This window comes from Staurois parvus, unplaced genomic scaffold (genome assembly GCF_062004578.1).
Source record: "Staurois parvus isolate SC_StPar_1 unplaced genomic scaffold, SC_StPar_1.0 ptg000092l, whole genome shotgun sequence".
NCBI classification, from domain to species: Eukaryota; Metazoa; Chordata; class Amphibia; order Anura; family Ranidae; genus Staurois; species Staurois parvus.
This window is the reverse complement of record NW_028317888.1, coordinates 1,483,880-1,507,592: the sequence shown is the minus strand read 5'-3', so window position 1 is coordinate 1,507,592 and position 23,713 is coordinate 1,483,880. Positions and strand designations below refer to the sequence as shown.

At 47.6% G+C, this 23,713-nt stretch overlaps 1 protein-coding gene across 1 annotated transcript in view; it reads left to right on the top strand.

The window, feature by feature from the left end:
- The window catches only part of LOC149468109 (uncharacterized), a 146,953-nt gene that overhangs the window by 110,675 nt on the left and 12,565 nt on the right, over positions 1-23,713 (top strand). Inside the window, exon 2 of the mRNA XM_089670675.1 lies at positions 11,252-11,861. Coding sequence (XP_089526801.1) covers positions 11,252-11,861 — 610 coding nt within the window. The remainder of the gene's footprint in view (positions 1-11,251; positions 11,862-23,713) is intronic.

Below are 23,713 nucleotides of genomic sequence, written 5' to 3'. Positions count from 1 at the left end.
CATGACGTCCTTGTAGAGATCCTTGTGTCCTTCTAAATACTCCCACTCCTCCATGGAGAAATAGACAGTGACACCCTGACACCTTATAGGAACCTGACACACACAATGATACAGTCACCATCCAGACACATCCCTTGTCTGTTACTGGAGAATGTCCCAGAATTCCCGGCACCGCTCACCTCTCCTGTCAGCAGCTCAGTGATCTCTCTGGTGACTTCTAGAATCTTCTTCTTCTTTCTCTCTTCTATCAGGGAGGGAGGTGGAGGCAATGTGATGTCATATGATCTCCAGACTTCACAGGAGGAAAACTCTACATCTGAACACAAATAGTCACATCAAATGATATTCCCAGAATCCTCCTCACCTCTCCATTCAGGTCTCCATTTTATTAAAGCCCCACTTCAGGCTGAGGTATCATTTCCCCCCACAGGACCCCCACACTACGCAGGGTATAAGGAATTTTGATGTCATTACACACAATGCAGGATCTACAGTTCTGTTTTGCTTACAAGGATGCCAATACCATTGAATAAAAAGAAAGGAGCCAAATGGAGGGACATTGGGAGGAGGAGCTGTGAGGTCAGTGTGATGTCATAGATTTCTCCATCTATGGCAACTAATAAAAGTGGTATAATCCGTTAGTATAGACTGATGAGGTGAGAAGGTGACACCTCTTCACAATGAGGAGAATGTTCCGGCCCCGGAAGTGGGGGATGTTCTGCCCCTGAAGGGGTTCATCTGGGTTCCCACACTATATATGTGTGTATCATCATCTGCTGGAGATAAAAGACGTCACAGTGACTATGGAGGAAGAGGACGGACATGACTATGGAGGAAGAGGACGGACGTGACTATGGAGGAAGAGGACGGATATGACTATGGAGGAAGAGGATGGACATGACTATGGAGGAAGAGGACGGACGTGACTATGGAGGAAGAGGACGGATATGACTATGGAGGAAGAGGATGGACATGACTATGGAGGAAGAGGACGGATATGACTATGGAGGAAGAGGATGGACATGATGGGGGTTACTGGGTATAAATAGGAAATAACATCTCATTACCTCCTCTGCTGCCACTTCCACGGATGTCTTCTCTCTGCTTTCTCCCTGCTCACCTCTCACCCGGAACTTCCTGTCTATACCTAAAATATCTTCCTGTCTGTACCTGACATCACTTCCTGTCTGTACCTGACATCACTTCCTGTCTGTACCTGACATCACTTCCTGCCTGTACCTGACATCACTTCCTGCCTGTACCTGACATCACTTCCTGTCTGTCTTCCATAGAGACTTCCTGTCTGGGTAGAAGTGAGATCCCCACCTTGTGGAGCTCAGAGGAACTGCATCCCTGAGAAGCGTCTGGTAGTGTGACCCCGGCCTTGTGCTGGGTGTGTATGGACTGTAGATCCTTATAGAGGGGTCACCTCCACTCCCACCAAGGAGGACAGAAATATATGACTGCCTAGTCCAGCCTTTCTCAGTCAGGGGTCCTCCAAAGGTTTCTCGGGGCTCCTTCAGCAATGAATAATTCCTGTGTGAATCTGTCAGATTACAAGTCCCCATTATCTGGGTAAGGGGGTGTCAATCATCGCACGTCGCTGACATTTACAGATCTAGAGCAGAGTATGAAATGTTCTGCAGATGACATTTCCCTCCCGGATTCCTTCCCCCAGACCCCACAGTACATAGCGCCCCCTCCTGTATTGTGGGGGGACTCTGGAAATGAAGTTTTATCGGCAGCTCAATGTGTGTCATTATCGGTCACTCTGCTGTCACCGCATCCCGTGTTCTCCCAGGTTTGTGTTAGTAGAAGAACATCATGTGACCGTGTATTCCTGGAACTCTTCACACTCAGCCGATGCGGGGCCGCTGCGTTTTTCAAAGTCCTGCTTGTCACATCTTTAGTGCAGGTTTGGGGTGGTAAGAAAACGCTCCAAGAACGCCCCTCCCCATTGAAATCAATGGAAACCGCCGCAGAACAAGCCAACAATGCCCCCACGGTGAGGGTTTGGTGCGGATTTTGAGTCACATGATCTTTAAGAAGTGCAATGCAAACACGGTAAAAACATTGCAGAAATGCAGCAAAAAGTCATACGTGTCCCGCGGATCAGTGTGGGAGGAGCCTTCATGTCACTTTTGTTGCAGCACATTCTACAGTGAGAATGGAAACAATTCATAACCCCTCCCCCACCTCAACAAAACGCATCCCAGACTCCTACACACTGCAAAACCAGCTCTGGCAGTGAGAGGGTTAATGTGGGCTAGATGGGATCCCTCTGCTGGGGTGACATTAGAGCTCCCCCTAGCTGCAGCCTGGTAATAACATTGCTGGGAGGTCTATTCATTTCTCTGCTCCATACTTCCCATCTTTATATCTGAATTCCATCTTTATATGAGCAGAAAATGAATGGAATAGTAAATCTAATCATAATCCCGCCCCCACAGAGTACTGCTCACCAAGTCCCGCCCCCACAGAGTACTGCTCACCAAGTCCCGCCCCCACAGAGTACTGCTCACCAAGTCCCGCCCCCACAGAGTACTGCTCACCAAGTCCTGCCCCCACAGAGTACTGCTCACCAAGTCCCGCCCCCACAGAGTACTACTCACTAAGTCCTGCCCCCACAGAGTACTGCTCACCACGCCCCGCCCCCACAGAGTACTGTTTCACCAAGTCCCGCCCCCACAGAGTCTTATTCTCCCAAGTCCCACCCCCACAGAGTACTGCTCACCAAGTCCTGCCCCCATGGAGTCTTGTTCTCCCAAGTCCCACCCCCACAGAGTACAGACACATAGAAAGGGAAATGGGAGCTAATAGGCTGCAGAAGATCTGCTGAGACATAGAAAGGGAAATGGGTGCTAATAGGCTGCAGGAGATCTGCTGAGACATAGAGAGGGAAATGGGAGCTAATAGGCTGCAGGAGATCTGCTGAGACATAAAGAGGGAAATGGGAGCTAATAGGCTGCAGGAGATCTGCTGAGACATAAAGAAGGAAATGGGAGCTAATAGGCTGCAGGAGATCCGCTGAGGCATAGAAAGGGAAATGGGAGCTAATAGGCTGCAGGAGATCCGCTGAGGCATAGAAAGGGAAATGGGAGCTAATAGGCTGCAGGAGATCCGCTGAGACAATGAAATGTGTATGAAATGGATGGATGTGCAGACACTCCCAGGAGATGATGTCATTATGAGTGGATTGATATATATTTTGCATTGTCCCCCCCAGAAGGATCAGGTTTGGCGGGATCGCTCTCATTAGCTATACATTTGTATTTTGTGTTCTGTGTTTGTAAGACTTTTCTATATGTAATAAGAGATGTTTGTTGAACAGTTGGTTACATAAGAGTTACATTTATTTCTTCTTCCTTTATTCAGTAATGTTTCATCTCCCGTAGTATCCCTGTAAGGTACATATTATACAGGAAGGGGGATTATGGGATGGATCTCGGGGCTGCAGTTCCTCTGAACTCCACAAGGTGGGGATCTCACCTATACTCACACAGGAAGTCTCTATGGAATGCAGACAGGAAGTGATGTCAGGGACAGACAGGAAGTGATGTCAGGTGCAGACAGGAAGCAGAGAGGAGACATTGGTGGAAGTGGCAGCAGAGGAGGTAATAAGATGTTATGTTTTATTTACACCCAGTAACCCCCGTCATGTCTCTCCTCTTCTCCATAGTCACGTCCGTCCTCTTCCTCCATAGTCACGTCCGTCCTCTTCCTCCATAGTCACGTCCGTCCTCTTCCTCCTTAGTCACGTCCGTCCTCTTCCTCCATAGTCACGTCCGTCCTCTTCCTCCATAGTCACGTCCGTCCTCTTCCTCCATAGTCACGTCCGTCCTCTTCCTCCATAGTCACGTCCGTCCTCTTCCTCCATAGTCACGTCCGTCCTCTTCCTCCATAGTCACGTCCGTCCTCTTCCTCCATAGTCACGTCCGTCCTCTTGCTCCATAGTCACGTCCGTCCTCTTCCTCCATAGTCACGTCCGTCCTCTTCCTCCATAGTCACGTCCATCCTCTTCCTCCATAGTCACGTCCGTCCTCTTCCTCCTTAGTCACGTCCGTCCTCTTCCTCCTTAGTCACGTCCGTCCTCTTCCTCCATAGTCACGTCCGTCCTCTTCCTCCATAGTCACGTCCGTCCTCTTCCCCCATAGTCACGTCCGTCCTCTTCCTCCATAGTCACGTCCGTCCTCTTCCCCCATTGTCACGTCCGTCCTCTTCCTCCTTAGTCACGTCCGTCCTCTTCCTCCATAGTCACGTCCGTCCTCTTCCTCCATAGTCACGTCCGTCCTCTTCCTCTATAGTCACGTCCGTCCTCTTCCTCCTTAGTCACGTCCGTCCTCTTCCTCCATAGTCACGTCCGTCCTCTTCCTCCATAGTCACGTCCGTCCTCTTCCCCCATAGTCACGTCCGTCCTCTTCCCCCATAGTCACGTCCGTCCTCTTCCCCCATTGTCACGTCCGTCCTCTTCCTCCTTAGTCACGTCCGTCCTCTTCCTCCATAGTCACGTCCGTCCTCTTCCTCCTTAGTCACGTCCGTCCTCTTCCTCCATAGTCACGTCCGTCCTCTTCCTCCATAGTCACGTCCGTCCTCTTCCTCCATAGTCACGTCCGTCCTCTTGCTCCATAGTCACGTCCGTCCTCTTCCTCCATAGTCACGTCCGTCCTCTTCCTCCATAGTCACGTCCGTCCTCTTCCTCCATAGTCACGTCCGTCCTCTTCCTCCTTAGTCACGTCCGTCCTCTTCCTCCTTAGTCACGTCCGTCCTCTTCCTCCATAGTCACGTCCGTCCTCTTCCTCCATAGTCACGTCCGTCCTCTTCCCCCATAGTCACGTCCGTCCTCTTCCCCCATAGTCACGTCCGTCCTCTTCCCCCATTGTCACGTCCGTCCTCTTCCTCCTTAGTCACGTCCGTCCTCTTCCTCCATAGTCACGTCCGTCCTCTTCCTCCATAGTCACGTCCGTCCTCTTCCTCCTTAGTCACGTCCGTCCTCTTCCTCCTTAGTCACGTCCGTCCTCTTCCTCCATAGTCACGTCCGTCCTCTTCCTCCATAGTCACGTCCGTCCTCTTCCTCCATAGTCACGTCCGTCCTCTTCCTCCATAGTCACGTCCGTCCTCTTCCTCCATAGTCACGTCCGTCCTCTTCCTCCATAGTCACGTCCGTCCTCTTCCCCCTTAGTCACGTCCGTCCTCTTCCCCCATAGTCACGTCCGTCCTGTTCCTCCATAGTCACGTCCGTCCTCTTCCTCCATAGTCACGTCCGTCCTCTTCATAGTCACGTCCGTCCTCTTCCTCCATAGTCACGTCCGTCCTCTTCCTCCATAGTCACGTCCGTCCTCTTCCTCCATAGTCACGTCCGTCCTCTTCCTCCATAGTCACGTCCGTCCTCTTCCTCCATAGTCACGTCCGTCCTCTTCCTCCATAGTCACGTCCGTCCTCTTCCTCCATAGTCACGTCCGTCCTCTTCCTCCATAGTCACGTCCGTCCTCTTCCTCCATAGTCACGTCCGTCCTCTTCCTCCTTAGTCACGTCCGTCCTCTTCCCCCATAGTCACGTCCGTCCTCTTCCTCCATAGTCACGTCCGTCCTCTTCATAGTCACGTCCGTCCTCTTCCTCCATAGTCACGTCCGTCCTCTTCCTCCATAGTCACATCCGTCCTCTTCCTCCATAGTCACGTCCGTCCTCTTCCTCCTTAGTCACGTCCGTCCTCTTCCCCCATAGTCACGTCCGTCCTCTTCCTCCATAGTCACGTCCGTCCTCTTCATAGTCACGTCCGTCCTCTTCCTCCATAGTCACGTCCGTCCTCTTCCTCCATAGTCACGTCCGTCCTCTTCCTCCATAGTCACGTCCGTCCTCTTCCTCCATAGTCACGTCCGTCCTCTTCCTCCATAGTCACGTCCGTCCTCTTCCTCCATAGTCACGTCCGTCCTCTCCCTCCATAGTCATGTCCGTCCTCTTCCTCCATAGTCACTGTGACGTCTTTTATCTCCAGCAGATGATGATACACACATATATAGTGTGGGAACCCAGATGAACCCCTTCAGGGGCAGAACATCCCCCCACTTCCGGGGCCGGAACATTCTCCTCATTGTGGAGATAAATTCTAGTAATATGGTCCTCTAAACAAACAGCACTGACAATAAATAGACAAGACAAGGACCATCCTGACCATACATGGCCTACAAAGGGCAATGATGACACTACACAGGCAGCCAATGGGCAATCATTACACTATGCAGCCAACACAATGATGGAGTGCCGGGGTCAGGAGTATGGAGCATAGAGCCCCTTACATTGCTGCTCAGGAGGAAGGAAACATTCCTTTTTAACAGAAAATGTATATAAATCTGAGGCTCTTTTAGGAATATCTGGGGTTTCAAAAATGAAAGGGACTTTATAGCGACTAAAACATTTAATATGTGTAACATTGTTCTGTTTATCTCCTCCTCCCCTCCCCCGCCTGTCTCCAGCACCGCACCCGGGGACTAGCAGGGAGGGGAGACACCTTGCAGTGTAATGAGAACTGATTGGCTACTCCTTGGGAAAGGGGAGTGTCCTGCTTATCCTTTCTGCCTTTCACTCCCAGAGCCGTTTTTGCATTTTTTGCACATTTAAAAAATAATTTTAGCCCTAAAGATGGCACAAAACCCCCAAAATATCGATTTTCTGAAAGTAGAGACTTTAGAGAATAAAATAGCGGTAGTTCTAATTTTTTATATCACAAAATATTATCACAAAGTCTAGGAAATGCCAAATTTCACTAAAAAATATACTTACGTTAATTTCAGGGCACAAAAAAGCAATAAATGACCCATTTATGTGTAAAAATATAAAAGCCGAGGTTGCAGCGAGTAAATAGATATCCAACATGTCAAACCTTAAGTTGTGTGTGCTGAAATGGTGACAACCTTTAGTCCCCGGTATTATCTATAGGGGACACATTTATAGCCCCTTCTAGGTCATCAGTATAGAGTACGGAGGAGGTCTGCTCCTAGAATTATCCTCTCATTCTGGTGTGACCGGCGATATGTAACGTGTATCACAATCAATGTTATCACGTGTAGGCGCTCCAGCGTGTGCTCTTACGTTTGGGTGTGCATATATGTGGGGGTGGGGGGCCTTAAAATTTTTTAAAGGGAAGAGTTATGTACTTGGGTGTAACTTTAATTGTTTACAATTAAAAAAAAAACATTTTTACTTAAGGGGACAAAGTCCTCTATGTGATGACTTTTGATGACAGGTTCTCTTTATTGAGATATCCAGGGTCTAAAAGACCCCCAATGTCTCCCCTGTACTCCATTGGATGTAATGTAGTGCACATCGCACCGCATTACATTCTTTGCCGGCCTCGATGGTCGGGAAATCTGTCATAACGTCACTTCTGGGTCAGGACAAGAAGGGAGTGAATGTGTCCGCTCTCCTCCGTCCCCTCTACCCTCCGACACCCGCTGACCCGGGCCCACAGATGGGCAAGCAGAGCCGGGGAAGCATAGTAGGTACAGGAGAGGTTCACACACACGGGGTGGCAGAGGCCGGCACCTGAAAGGAGAGCCCTGCGGCTTGCCCTCAGCAGGGATAAAGATTAAACACAACACTTGCCCGGCCCCCAGAACTACATATCCCGGGTGTCGGGTGATGTAAAGTGACCATCCCTGCATGATGAGCCGACATTGACCTCACAGCACTGCCTCAGAGCAGACTAGTCATAGGAAGGATCAGATTTATCATTCCTTGTCTGCAGATCTAAAACTCATCAAAACCAGTTCAGAGACCAAACAAACCCAACAGAGAAAAGGGGCCCCAGACCCCAAAATTGTAGTAAACACTAAACAGTCCAAACAAAATGTCTTCCCATGGGGGGAGTAGTTCTTCAATGTCCATCAACCCTCCTATTCCCCCCTCACATCCACATCCTATTATTGTGTGACCAATACCATCCAAATCATTCTTACTTTCATTTCCCAAAGTTATCCGTCTACAAGGAGACCTGTATAGATCACATGATGGCACCAATGAGGATGGAGGAGGACCGGAGTCACATGACTGAGAAGATACTAAACCTCACCCTGGAGATCATCTACCTGCTGACCGGAGAGGTGAGGAGGATTCTGGGAGGTCACATGACATCACTCAAATCTATTAATAAAACACACACCTGACCAGAGAGGTGAGGAGGATTCTGGGAGGTCACATGACATCACTCTTATCTCTATTAATAAAACACAGACCTGACCGGAGAGGTGAGGAGGATTCTGGGAGTCTAACATGATATTCCTATTGGTTTCTCAATACAGAGATTTCCTCTTCTGAAGTCAGGTGATCATATGACCATCACAGTGCCTCCATGTGACTCCCTAAACCCTGAGAGACACAACATGCAGAAGATTCTAGAAGTCACCAAGAAGATGATGGAGCTGCTGACAGGAGAGGTGAGCGGTGCCGGGAATTCTGGGACATTCTCCAATCACTGATCATTATCAGTATCATTAGGATCTGTACATTATCTGCATTGTTACCATTGATGGCATTTTTATTATATATTCAGAGTGGAAACCTGAGAGATCCTAAAGTTGAGGTTAAAGAAGAGATAAAAGAGGAGGAGGATGAGGATGGGGGGATGGAGGAGTCAGAGCTTCTAAAAGAACACAAAGATCTGTACCAGGACACCATGGTGGAGTCATCCAGCTACAGGAACCCACCAGAGAGATGTCCCCGTCCTCTGTATTCCCGGGATTCCACACAGGAAGGTCACACCATCCCTCACTATTACAAGGTTGGTGGGATGGAGCATCTAGAACATGGACTTGTGGAGACAATGTGTGGATTTTTTATGTGATGTCACAATCATAAATCTTACATTTTACAGATGATATTTTCTCTCATTTCCTTGATTTAGAGTGGAGATCCAATCGATATAGAATTTGAGGTGAAAGCAGAAGAAGAAGAGGCGTATGTGAGGGATGATCAGCAGTCTATGGAGGAGGATGGAATAACGGGGACATTTATAGAGGAGGACACTCCTACAGAGATCAGCACAGGTGGGTCATGAACACTAAATCCATTCCTCCACCCATACTGCTCACTGATTGGTCCAGAGTAGGGCGGGGACTGGGTGATATCAGCCTGTAAGACACAATTTATGTAACTAGACTGGATTTTTGGAGATTCTGGGGTTCAGCTGGCTGCAAAATGTTAAGTTTTCACCATTAGCATTAACCTAGACACCTGGGACATGTACTTTGGGTCTCCGGCCCCATATCTGGTTCTAGCAAGATCTCTGACAGAACATTTCTCCCAGGGTTCCTTGCTCTGTAGTCTGCTGGCTGTGCCGGGTGGAGGGATATGTCTGTAGTGTCTCAGACCCAAGTCACTGAGTGCAGTCTCAGGAGATGGGAGGCAGCGGTGTGGGATCTCTGCAACTTGTCTACAGTAAACATTTAATCTTCCAATGATTACTGAATACCAATATTATGAGTCCTGAGCCTTACACTGTATAATTTATATTGTACATTACATACTCCTGACCCCTGCACTATATACTCTATGTTGTACATTACATACTCCTGACCCCTGCACTATATACTCTATGTTGTACATTACATACTCCTGACCCCTGCACTATATACTCTGTTGTACATTACATACTCCTGACCCCTGCACTATATACTCTGTTGTACATGACATACTCCTGACCCCTGCACTATGTACTCTATGTTGTACATTACATACTCCTGACCCCTGCACTATATACTCTATGTTGTACATGACATACTCCTGACCCCTGCACTATATACTCTATGTTGTACATTACATACTCCTGACCCCTGCACTATATACTCTATATTGTACATTACATACTCCTGACCCCTGCACTATATACTCTGTTGTACATTACATACTCCTGACCCCTGCACTATATACTCTATGTTGTACATTACATACTCCTGACCCCTGCACTATATACTCTATGTTGTACATTACATACTCCTGACCCCTGCACTATATACTCTGTTGTACATGACATACTCCTGACCCCTGCACTATGTACTCTATGTTGTACATTACATACTCCTGACCCCTGCACTATATACTCTATGTTGTACATGACATACTCCTGACTCCTGCACTATATACTCTATGTTGTACATTACATACTCCTGACCCCTGCACTATATACTCTATGTTGTACATTACATACTCCTGACCCCTGCACTATATACTCTATGTTGTACATTACATACTCCTGACCTCTGCACTATATACTCTATGTTGTACATTACATACTGCTGACCCCTGCACTATATACTCTATGTTGTACATTCCATAGCCCTGACTTCTGCTCTCCCCCTCCCCCCACTGCTATATATACACATAATATGGATTCTCATTGTTCCCCCCCATTTCCTACCAGCTGGACATTTTATATCGGATGATGTGATTGGAGCACAGACTTTTACATGGTGATAATAATGTGATAACATCCTCCAACTGTGGACCCTTAAACAGAAAGTGATAATGAGGGAGGAGTCAATACCCCAATGATGGTGGTCTTCAGGATCAGTCCAGTCTTCATCTTGGTTGTTCTCCCCCCATCCTCACTCTCTGACCTCTGGTGGGGCTCAGCCCCACTGTTCTTCATGACTAAATCATGGAGTAAATAAGGACGTGCAGTACTTCTTGTGTTGGGAAGACGGCGATGAGTGATAGAGGGGGTGGGGACCCTCGTCCTATAATCCCCTCATCACTGTCCCTCCTATAAAAGACAGTTCTGGTTGTTTCCTCACTCTCTGACTAAGGTCCATGAATAAAGAAATGACCTGGTAGGAGATCAGAGGAGCCATTTCCTAGTTCCCTTGAGGGTGGAATTGTAAGCTCCTCAGAGACCAAGCTGCCTGATGTGGGCGGAGTCCTGGTTTGGGGGAACCAATCAGCTCCTGTCTAGTAATCCTCTTTGTCTTTGTATTTTAGTCCATGGCCGGGAGATGAGGAAAACCTCCGAGGATTGTCTCACTTTGTCTCCAGACTGGAAAGTAGAAGATGAGGACATCACACAGTATAGTCCAGGAGAAAACCCGGCTCCCTCCAATGTCCATCTGGCACCACCCAGTGTAGATGGACCATCGGATTCCTCGTATCCTGAGGAACCTCAGACTGTGCGGGACCCGGCCAGCCTTCCAACAGGGAATAGCTTCTCCTGCATTGAGTGTGGGAAGAGATTGCAATCTAAATCTGGTCTTAATGTGCATGAAAGATCTCACACGGGGGAGAAGCCTTATTCCTGTCCTGAGTGTGGGAAATGTTTTTCAGACAAGTCCAATCTTTACAAACATCAGAGATCTCATACGGGGGAAAAGCCATATTCCTGTTCTGAGTGTGGGAAATGTTTTTCAGTGAAGTCCAGTCTTTTCACACATCAGAGATCTCACACGGGGAACAAGCCGTATTCCTGTACTAAGTGTGGGAAATGTTTTTCAGTGAAGTCCAGTCTTTTCACACATCACAGATCTCACACAGGGGACAAGCCATATTCCTGTCTCGAGTGTGGGAAATGTTTTTCCCAGACGTCCCATCTTTACAGACATCAGAGATCTCACACGGGGGAGAAGCCGTATTCCTGTCCTGAGTGCGGGAAATGTTTTTCAGATAAGTATCATCTTTCCAGACATCAGAGGTCTCACACGGGGGAGATTCCATATCCCTGTCCTGGGTGCGGGAAATGTTTTTCACAGAAGTCTGAACTGTACATACATCAGAGATCTCACACGGGGGAGAAGTTGTATTCCTGTTCTGAGTGTGGGGAATTTTTTTCCACAGAAGTCACATCTTTACATACATCAGAGATCTCACACAGGGGAGAAGCCGTATTCCTGTCCTGAGTGCGGGAAATGTTTTCAGTTAAGTCCCATCTTAACACACATCAGAGATCTCACACAGGGGACAAGCCACTTTCCTGTTCTGAGTGCGGGAAATGTTTTTCAGATAAGTCCAATCTTTACATACATCAGAGGTCTCACACGGGGAGAAGCCATATTCCTGCCCTGAATGTGGGAAATGTTTTTCGCAGAAGTCCCATCTTTCCAGACATCAGAGATTTTACACAGGGAGAAGCCACTTTCCTGTCCTGAGTGAGGGAAATGTACCTCACTGAAGTCCTATCTTCCTGTACATCAGAGGTCCCACACAACCCTGGAGGTGTATTAGTGCCTTGAGTGTGGGAAATGTTGCTGGACATCCCAGTTTTCATGTGGGGAAGAAGCACACCCTGATATACACCTCAGATATACTCCATGGCTTATCTTCATCATGGAAGGTACATTAGACCAGGAGATCAGAGGCCCCTAGAGATGTAGAAGAAGCAGGAGATCAGAGGTCCCCAGAGAAATGGATGAAGTGGTGGAAGAAGCAGTAGACCAGAAGATCAGAGGCCCCCAGAGACATGGATGAAGTGGTGGAAGAAGCAGTAGACCAGGAGATCAAAGGTCCCCAGAGACATAGATGAAGTGGTGGAAGAAGCAGGAGATCATAGGTCTCCAGAGACATGGATGAAGTTGTGGAAGAAGCAGTAGACCAGGAGATCAGAGGCCCCCAGAGACATGGATGAAGTGGTGGAAGAAGCAGTAGACCAGGAGATCAGAGACATGGATGAAGTGGTGAAAGAAGCAGGAGATCAGAGGTCTCCAGAGACATGGATGAAGTGGTGAAAGAAGCAGGAGATCAGAGGCCTCCAGAGACATGGATGAAGTGGTGGAAGAAGCAGGAGATTAGAGGCCCCCAGAGACATGGATGAAGTGGTGGAAGAAGCAGTAGACCAGGAGATCAGAGGCCCCCAGATACATGGATGAAGTGGTGGAAGAAGCAGGAGATTAGAGGCCCCCAGAGACATGGATGAAGTGGTGGAAGAAGCAGTAGACCAGGAGATCAGAGGCCCCCAGAGACATGGATGAAGTGGTGGAAGAAGCAGTAGACAAGGAGATCAGAGGTCCCCAGAGACATGGATGAAGTGGTGAAAGAAGCAGGAGATCAGAGGCCCCCAGAGACATGGATGAAGTGGTGGAAGAAGCAGTAGACCAGGAGATCAGAGGCCCCCAGAGACATGGATGAAGTGGTGGAAGAAGCAGTAGACCAGGAGATCAGAGGCCCCCAGAGACATGGATGAAGTGGTCACAATACAATAGTATGATGGAAATCTATCAATCTCTTATGTTTCACCACAAATTGAAAAAATAAAGCAAGTGTGAAGCCAAAAACAATGAATTATGTGGTTCTCTGATGAGGGAAATGACAGATGTGGATGCCACGACACTTCTTCATGATGAAGCACACAGCACATCAGGGTACAACACCGGGGGGCTTCCCAGAATCCTATGATCCCCAATTCAGAGGGATCACCCAGCACTTGTCTATCAATCCAAGATCTCCAGCTTTCTTCCAACCCCCATCTCAGACGATGGCAGTGCTGCGTCCCATCAGATCGCTGTGCAGATAGACTGTGATATAGTAGAAAAGACACTCTCCATGGTGTCATCAAACACCAATTGATACATTTTGACTGAAATTTATGATGAAATTTGTTTTTTTATTGTTTAATAGTAAAAAGTCCAAAATATTTTTTTTTCTCAATTGTCTCGTGACACTCAGGATCATTAATCAGGAATTAATAATTGGCCGGGGCCCCTATACCGTGATGGGGTAAATCCTCAGAAGGTGGAGGGGTTAATGTGGTAAATGGCTTGGTCAGGAAGGGGGGTACATCCTCAGAAGGGGGAGGGGTTAATATGGTAAATGACCTGGTCAGGAAAAAGGGGTACATCCTCAGAAGGGGGAGGGGTTAATATGGTAAATGGCCTGGTCAGGAAAGGGGGGTACATCCTCAGAAGGGGGAGGGGTTAATATGGTAAATGGCCTGGTCAGGAAGGGGGGGGGGGTTAATCCTCTGGAGGGGTTAATGTGGTAAATGGCCTGGTCAGGAAGGGGGGGGGGGGGGTTAATCCTCTGGAGGGGTTAATGTGGTAAATGGCCTGGTCAGGAAGGGGGGGGTAAATCCTCTGGAGGGGGAGGGGTTATTGTGGTAAATGGACTTAAAATGAAAAGATGACAATCAAGCTATCATATAAACAACTCGCTTTCCAGAATCCAAGATGGCGGCAGTGGGATCACGTATGTGTAGGGTCATGTGTTCCATGTTTGCCCCGGAGAGGAAGAGCCATAGTCTGTACACGGAGTCCTAGTGTGGTTTATTTCCTTCTCATGGATGAAGTGTGGGACCGGGTCGGAGTATATTTTGTGGTGGGAGATTTCACACTTAGAGTTCTGTTCAAAAAACAATGAGCTGAACGAATGTGAGCTGCATTCGCCCAGCTGGGACGGGTTTTGGCCATGTTTTATTTCACATCATCATTGGCTCCATCTAGTGGCCATATTATTATATTGCACTATTTTTACATCAGGAGGTATTTCAGGGAAGATACAGCATTATGGCCACTAGATGGAGCTGACGATTATAGGAAATCACTTTAACCTCTTAAAGTGGAACTTCACTCTCCCAATCAGCATTGACTATTTCTAGTCCTTACACTGCTAGCATCGGTATATAGATAGGAAAGTAGATCATATTTACTTGTTTTGAATGTTTTTTTTTTACATATTGTTATTCACTTCCTGGTTTCCTGCCTAGGAAAATGATGTCATACACCCCAACAGTCTTCGGAAGGGGAGGGAGGGTTCTCCGCTCAGCCAATGCCTAAGCTAAGGGCTGATGGATTCCAGGAAGTAAATGCTACAGGAATCATCTGCCCTTACTCAAGATGGCTACTGACAGAAATGCTGGGGTGATGTTTTTCAAAATGATTTCTCAGCAAAATAAATCCTGAAGACACGGAGGGATGGATGAGTGGATGGATGGGGGAGTTTGCTTTGAATATTACCAATGAATTAAATAGTATTTTTGGTTTGTGGTGTTCAGATGAAGTGCAGATCCACTTTAACCGCTTGCCAACCGCGCTATAACTGAATGACGGCTACAGCATGGTTGTCCAGTCCTGGGAGGGCAACATATGATGTCCTCACAGAGACGCACCCTTGGGGCGTGCACCTGGTGATCTCTGCATCCTACGGACACAGCTGATCACGTGATGTGGTAAAAAGCCAATCACAGCGGCCTTTTAGCACGTGATCAGCTGTGTCCAATGACAGTTGTCAGTTATTGGCTGCACTTTCCTCACACTGTCACAGCATGAGGAAAGTACTGGCAATAACTGGCAACTGTCAGAGGATGGATCGGCACCGATCATCAGTAGTGCCTACCAGCAGTGCCTAGTAGTGCCATCCACCTGTGCCCATCAGTGTCGCCCACCTGTACCCAGCAGTGCCACCCATCAGTGCTGCCCAGTAGTACCACCCATCAGTACCCATCAGTCAGTGTCGCCTATCAGTGCCCATCATTGTTTCATATCAGTGCCCATCAGTGCTGCCTATCAGTGCAGCCTTATCAACGCACATCAGTGGAGGAGAAAACTTACCTGTTTATAAAATTTTATAATAGAAACAAAGAAAACGTTTTTCAAATGTTTTGCTCTTTTTTTGTTTATAGCGCAACAAATAAAACACCCAGCAACAATTAAATACCACCAAAAGAAATCTCTATCTGTCTCAAAAAATGCTAACAATTTCATATGGGTACAGTGTTGCATGACCGCTCAATTGTCATTCAAAGTGCAACAGCGCTGAAAGCTGAAAATTGGCCTGGGCAGGAAGGGGGTATAAGTGCCCAGTAGGGAGGGGTTATTTTTTGCTATTTGGCACTACGCTACTTGGTAATTGCTCAGTCATGCAACAATTTGTGCAAATTATATATATAGAATTTGTTTCACATAAATGGAGCTTTGTTTTGGTGTTATTTGATCCCCACTGAGGTTTTTATTTTTTATTATATAAATGAAAAAAATGAACATTTAAGAAAAACCCCCAATATTTTCTGTTATAAAACATCCAAAAGGAAAAAAAATGTTTCCTTATAAATTTCAGCCAAAATGTATTCTGCTACGTCTTTGGTAAAAATAAATCCTAGTTTTTTTGAAGTTGTCAGTTTTGGTCACAATTTTTGGGAAAATAAAGAAATTAAATAAATATTTTTTCACTTTTTTTTCTACAAACTCACCAGCGCAGTACAGCGTCATCACATGACTGGTGTGGCGGTGATCAGGGACCTGACTGGTGTCAGTATGATTAAAAACAGAACCAAAAAAACCAATAAAAACATTTCAATTTTTTTAACTTTTTTTCCCTCAGAGTAGTGTCCATAACAGCACTGCACTACTCTAGGGGGGATCAGGGATTCTCTTTACAATGATGATCACCGTGTCAGCAATGCTTTATACAGAGTGTCATTCATGACAGCTGTGATTACTAGTGATCTGTGATTGGCTACCACTACATCACATAGTAGAGGGTGCTGTGATTGGCCCAGGTACCATGTGATAGCTGTGGGCCAATCACAGCTCACTAGTATCAGAATGAGATTCATTGATAACATGTTTGGTGACATTGTGATCCTGATATTAGCACAATGCTGTATCCAGGGTACACTTCAGTACAGAATCATTATCATCGGATTATTATACAGGATATATAGAGTGACAACAGTCTGCGCAGCGCTTTACAACATGATGGAAGACAGTACAGCTACAATACAATTTGGTACAGGAGGAATCAGGGGGCCGGCTCATGAGAGCTTACAATCTAAGAGGGAGGGTGAAGTGATACAAAGGTCATAACTGGGCAATGGGCCGATGGAGGAACTAAAACACAGTGTATTCATTAGAAGGAGAGACTTCTTTACAGAGAAGGATTTCAGGGATCCTCTAAAGGTGGATAAAGTAGGAGATAGTCGGACAGATTGGGGTAGGGAGTACCATAGGATGGAAGAGGCTCAGGGGAAGTCCTGGAGGTGAGCATGGAAGGCAGTGAAAAGGGAGCCAGAGAGCAGGAGGTCTTGAGAGGACTGAAGGGAGCGGTTTGGTTGGTATTTTGAGACCAGGTTGGTGATGGAGCTGGGGGCAGAGTTGTGGATGGTCTTGTAAGTTGTTAGTATTTTGAATTTGATTCATTGGGTGAGCAGAAGCCAGTGGAGATGACAATTCAGCAGAAGAGGCCATAGAGGAAGAGGAAGGGGAGGGGGTGGAGCAGACAGATGTGGCAGAATCACCACCAGGTTTTTGGAGGCATGGTGGTGGAACAAGCTCCAGAACTGAACCCTGTCCTGCATCCTTCCCAGCTGCTAGCAGAGTCACCCAGTGTGCCGTGACGGATATGTAACATCCCTGACTGTGCCTGCTGGACCACGTGTCAGTAATGTGGACCTTGCTGCTGACCGCCTTGTCCAACAAGGCCAAACCATGACCTTCCACATGATGGTACAGAGCTGGAATGGCCTTGCATGAAACAAATTGTCTTTTCGGAACCTGTCACTGTGATACAGAACATTCTGCAAATTCCCGGAAGGGGGAAGAGTCCACCAGATGGAAAGGCAGCAGTTGTAACGCAGCAATTTGGCCAGGATAGAATGTGGATGGGGGGGACAGTCTTTTTTTCACGGTTCAGCAAATGGGGTAGTGAAATGTTCCTGCTGAAATCAACAGGTGGTGTCCTGCTGTCAGATGGGCCACCCACTGCTGTACCATCACTCCTCTCAGTGGAGGCTGTTGAGAAGACCTGACGTTTTACAGTAGAGATCCCAGATGAGGAGCAAGGAGAAGTCTGCACTTTTTCTGGGTCTTTCAGGTGCTGTTACCAGCGGGCTGCATGGCAGCTCATCATACGTCTTGTCAAGCATGTGGTGCCCAAGTGGCTGGTGTTTTGGCCACGCTTGGTCTGCTTCAGACAAAGACTGCAAACAGCAATGCTGCACATGTGTTGAAGAAAGCCCACACCAGAGAACTTGTGGAAGTCTGCATGGAGTCAGCAGCACCCCCCACCTGTGGAGCTCTGTCGTGTGATGCCATTGGTTGGCTGCCCTTATGCCTGTCCCTGGAGGACATCCTGCCTTGTTGGAGTTCTGCCTCCTCCTCACTGTCCTCCTCTGTTCTCTCAGGCACCCAAGTATGGTCAGTGACCTCATCATCCCCATCCTCCTCATCAATGGGGCCAACTTGGCAGTGTGCTGCGGCTGGGGGAACAGGACTGACAATTTCTTTTCCCTCACTGGCGCCCCCTCTCTCTAGGCTCACGTCACTCCTTTCCTCATCCTGGGACCCAACATCACAGCATTCAGATTGCTGCACATCCTCCAGCAGCATGGGACTGACACTATGATCCAATCATTCTGGTGACTCCTCCATGCATGATGGTGGGGCTACGGAAGGAGCAGCTGTGGTGGACGAGGAGCCGGAGGAACAGGACACTTTGGCAGCTGTGGTGGAAGGCAAAATAGTATGAGCCTGGATGACAGAGGATGAGGATGACTGACTTATCCACTCCACCACCTCTTCTGCATGTTGTGGTTCAATAATACGGCCAGCACTTTGGCCAATCATGGCTCTTCCTGAGAACTCAGCTGTTATTGGCCAAAGCATTGCATGTGACCTGTGGTCAGGTGCAATGCTTTGGCCAATCACAAAACATGTTTTACATTGGGCATGCGGGCAAACTTCCAGCATAATGGTGAACACTCAAACGGCTAATGTTTGAGTCAAACTTATGTTTGACTTGAACCGTTAGCCCATCCCTACTCAAAATATTATTCTCTGTGTATCTACTGCTTCCACTTTACACCTACTTCATTGATCTTGTGTTGTTTGCCAGTAAATTAAGAATACTAAACCATATGCAAATTCATATACAACAAAGTGCTTTGTGCTCAAGATGCAGTTCCCTGCAGATCTACTGCTTCCTCTTTACACCAACTTCATGTAGCACTACCTCAGAAGGATCTGAATGTTGCCCCTGGTTTCCCTTTGCTTTGCCCCACAGCAAGGCAAACACACACACTTCTGCTCGTTGTCTCCAATGACCAGTCTAGGGGATGTTTTGTGTTTGGAGTTTATTGTAGAACTGGGGATAGCGATGGGGAATGTAGTCGGATCCTCCAGAATCAGAACTCTTCACACTGAGGACATCTAGCTGATCTCTTAGTAGAACACTTGTGAAGTCTCGGCTGACAGTAGATAGCAGACTTCTCAGTAACAAATAGCAGCAAGTAGTTGTAGGAGAGCCAAGTCCCATTAGCAGTAGCAATACTTGGACAAGCTCTGCAGAACACTAGGCAGGGCTCCCTTTCTCAGACCCAGGCTGACTATCAAGCACCAGAGGGGTAACAAGCACACAGAGTCCCCCAGATCTCTCAGAGTTTGCACTCACAGGTCCAAGGACAGAATGGTTGCCTCCTTCCAATCTTCCAAGCCACTCTCTCCAGTGATACCAGACAGAGCTTTGGCAGACAGCTCCCCTCAGTCAGCTTACTGTAGAATCAGGGTCACTCTCTCTAACTTCAGGCCCTCAGGTCACCCACCCGAGGCCACATAACAGCAAGTGCCAGGCGAGGCAGCCTGCCTCCAGCCTGACTGGTGCAATCCTCTCCGAGGAAAGACACTGAACCCATGTGCTCTCAGAGTATAAATACCACTCCCAGCATGCAATGGGGCCACCCTCCCCTGCAATTGGCCAGGACTGTATCCATATTCATGCTGGTCATTTGTCTAGCCAATTCCCATGTTCTGGAAGACTCTCATAGCTTCCTGAAGGCAGGAAGAACTCAGACAAACTCCAACAGAACCAGAGCAGCATGAGCAGACCTGACTAATCAATCACAGCTCTCTGTAAAGCAGAATACCCGACTGAATTTACCTGACAGCCTCTCTGGTGAGCAGAGAAACACAGCTATGCTTTACCTGACTACACATCCTAGACCTGACCAGGAGGGGGCGCTACATTCATTCATCTCATCAGATTTGCTGCTATAGGAAATCATCTCAAATCCTGTGCAAATCCATGGAGACCGACAATATTGTGTGCTCAGTATAGTGTTCTCTGCAAGTCCACCGCTTCCACTTTGCATCTACTTCAATCCACTTATTTTACTCCAAAAATCCACCAATCAGTGAAAAGTTGATAAGGTGTGAAAGTGCTCCGCCCTCCAAACTGTGTCAGCTGTAGTGTAGCCACGCCTTCTTCCACCTCTTGTACACGGGATGGTGAGGGCGCCCCCTAGTAGTCCTTCCCCCTCACCACACCAATAGGACTCCCAGCTTTTCAGCTCCCAGAGTCACAAACATCCTTCACACTCTCCTCATCTCCGATAATAAAGGAACCGGATCCTCCTCGCTCACTCCTGCAAGTCTGCTGCGGGTTCTGTCAGTCTCCCTCCTAGACTCCGCCTCCAACCGCCATTCCAGCAGGAGCTCCGCCTCTAAATACACACTCAGGGAGGAGAGAAAGGGGAACCCGACATCGTGTGACACCTTTTATTACATGGAAATACGAAAATCAACGGGACTAATGCAATCACATTTACTGCAAAATCAGAGGAGCCAAAATGTGTCCCCCGAGCAGTCATATATTTCTGTCCCCCTTGGTGGGAGTGGAGGTGACCCCTCTATAAGGATCTACAGTCCATACACACCCAGCACAAGGCCGGGGTCACACTACCAGACGCTTCTCGGGGCTGCAGTTCCTCTGAGCTCCACAAGGTGGGGATCTCACTTCTACCCAGACAGGAAGTCTCTATGGAAGACAGACAGGAAGTGATGTCAGGTACAGACAGGAAGTGATGTCAGGTACAGACAGGATGCTCTGGGTGAGAGATGAATTGGGAGGAAGCGGAGAGGAGAATCTGGATCTGGTGTCAGAGGAGGTAATACGTAGATGAACCCCTTCAGGGGGAGGAGTTGATGATAATATATTTGCCCCCAAAGCTGGCCTACATGGTTCAGTTTTATTGTTCAGCCAGCGGGATGACCATAAAAACTGAAGTGATTCCCCCATCCACACATTGGAGGTGGATGGGGGAATCCTCCCCGCTGCACTCTTGTATTCTGACAATGGGGGGACTCCTCCGCTCTCAGAATACACGGATCAGCACTGAAGTTATTGGCTGCAGCCGCTGGGGGAGTGGCTTTTATCCGGCAGTGGCCACACATGGATGGAAATGTGAGCGATCCCTGCTGAACCAGCTGAATTTCCATGGATCTATGGTCACCTTCAGTGACTTCCTCCCCTCCCCCTCATCTCCTTCATGATGGAAGTCATGCTGAGATCATCTCCCATTGGCTGAGCAATATTCTCGTCTGTTGCTTGCCCTGACCTTTCTCCTGATTCCTGGATCTCCTCCTCATCTCTCCTCCATATCCTCTTACACAGCTTTTCTCCACACCTGCAGTGACCCTGGGGGGAGAAAACTTGGCACCAGCACACCGCCAAATCCATCCCCACCATTAGGGGCTCTGGAGACAATTGTCTGCTATTTACACTCCGTTCCTCCGCACGTCACCTGATCACATGACAGCTTACTTCCACAGATTCCGGACAGATTTCTGGATGGTAAAGGTCAAAGGTCACTCTTCAGTTTAGGAGAGGTAGGACGCACCCAGGAACAATGATCTGGTTTATACAGGAGCCTCCTATAAAGGACCCCTCAAATATCCTCATCCAAATGTCCCTCCATCCAGAGTCTATACGTCCTATGACATCACACTGACCTCACATCTCCTCCTCCCAATGTCCCTCCATCCAGAGTCAGAGAATTCTATGACATCACACTGACCTCACAGCTCCTCCTCCCAATGTCCCTCCATCTGCCTTTTCTGATGCTCTTAGGATGTGGGGGCCCCTTGGTATCCTCACATGTAAAGTGGGACTGTTGGTCAGAATGCTGCAACAAGCCTATACCCTGCGTAGTGTGGGGGTCCTGTGGGGGGAAATTATACCTCAGCCTGAAGTGGGGCTTTAATAAAATGGAGACCTGAATGGAGAGGTGAGGAGGATTCTGGGAATATCATTTGATGTGACTATTTGTGTTCAGATGTAGAGTTTTCCTCCTGTGAAGTCTGGAGATCATATGACATCACATTGCCTCCACCTCCCTCCCTGATAGAAGAGAGAAAGAAGAAGAAGATTCTAGAAGTCACCAGAGAGATCACTGAGCTGCTGACAGGAGAGGTGAGCGGTGCCGGGAATTCTGGGACATTCTCCAGTAACAGACAAGGGATGTGTCTGGATGGTGACTGTATCATTGTGTGTGTCAGGTTCCTATAAGGTGTCAGGGTGTCACTGTCTATTTCTCCATGGAGGAGTGGGAGTATTTAGAAGGACACAAGGATCTCTACAAGGACGTCATGATGGACAATCAGCCGCCCCTCACATCACCGGGTAAGAGGAGACTTTATTGTAAAGGAGAGAGCAGTACGGAGGATCCACCTAGATCCCCCATCATCTGATAAACACATAGAAACAATGGATTCAGTCAGTGTGTGTGTTTCCTACAGATGGATCCAGTCATGGGAACCCACCAGAGAGATGTCCCCGTCCTCTGTATTCCTGGGATTCCACACAGGAAGGTCACACCATCCCTCACCATCATCAGGTAGATGATGACAATTATTGGTAGTTGTGATTTATACACAGCATGTTTGTTACAATGACTGTTTTATTATATCTTTCAGAGTGGAATCCTCGGGGATGAGAATATTGATGTTAAAGAAGAGTATAAAGAGGAGGATGAGGAGTATGGAGTGATGGAGGAGTTTTCAGAAGGACACAAGGATATGATGGAGCCACCTAATACCAGGAACCCACCAGAGAGATGTCCCCGTCCTCTGTATTCCTGGGATTCCACACAGGAAGGTCACACCATCCCTCACTGTTACAAGGTTGGTGGGATGGAGCATCTAGAACATGGACTCCTAGAGACAATGTGTGGATTTTTTATGTGATGTAACAATATTAACGCTTATGTCTTACAGATGATATTTTCTTTCCTTGTCTTGGTTTAGGGTGAAGATCTGATGTATATAAAAGTTGAGGTGAAATCAGAAGAAGAAGAGGCGTATGTGAGGGATGATCAGCAGTCTATGGAGGAGGATGGAATAACGGGGACATTTATAGAGGAGGACACTCCTACAGAGATCAGCACAGGTGGGTCATGAACACTAAATCCATTCCTCCACCCATACTGCTCACTGATTGGTCCAGAGTAGGGCGGGGACTGGGTGATATCAGCCTGTAATCCCCTGGTCACTTTCCTGAGCTGTGTTCCCCGTCCTGTATTCCTGGATTTCTCTCGGATAATCTTCCTTCTCTGTGCTGCAGACACAATTTATGTCTCTAGACTGGATTTATGGAGGTTCTGGGGTTCAGCTGGCAGCAAAATGTTCATTTTTAGCACAGGTGTTGCTAGGATTCAACCTATGTCTGTAGCCCTTAAATGTCTTCGGTAATTTCTAGCCTCTGAGCTCAGGAGAAATAAAGCTCCGGACACCAAAGTGTGCAAACTAAATCTCTGTATGTTTAATAGATGATAGCAGTTTTTACAAATTCAGAATGACCAACGATATATTGCACTCTTATACAGAGAGATAACAACCACAAATGACTGAAGACCTCCATATAAGTCAGTTCCGTTTCTACAGAATAGAAACTGAATTCATGAAACAAAGTTGTTACAAGTGGTTGTTAACACGAAACTACAGGTGAAACTCGAACAATGAGAATCTGGTGCAAAAGT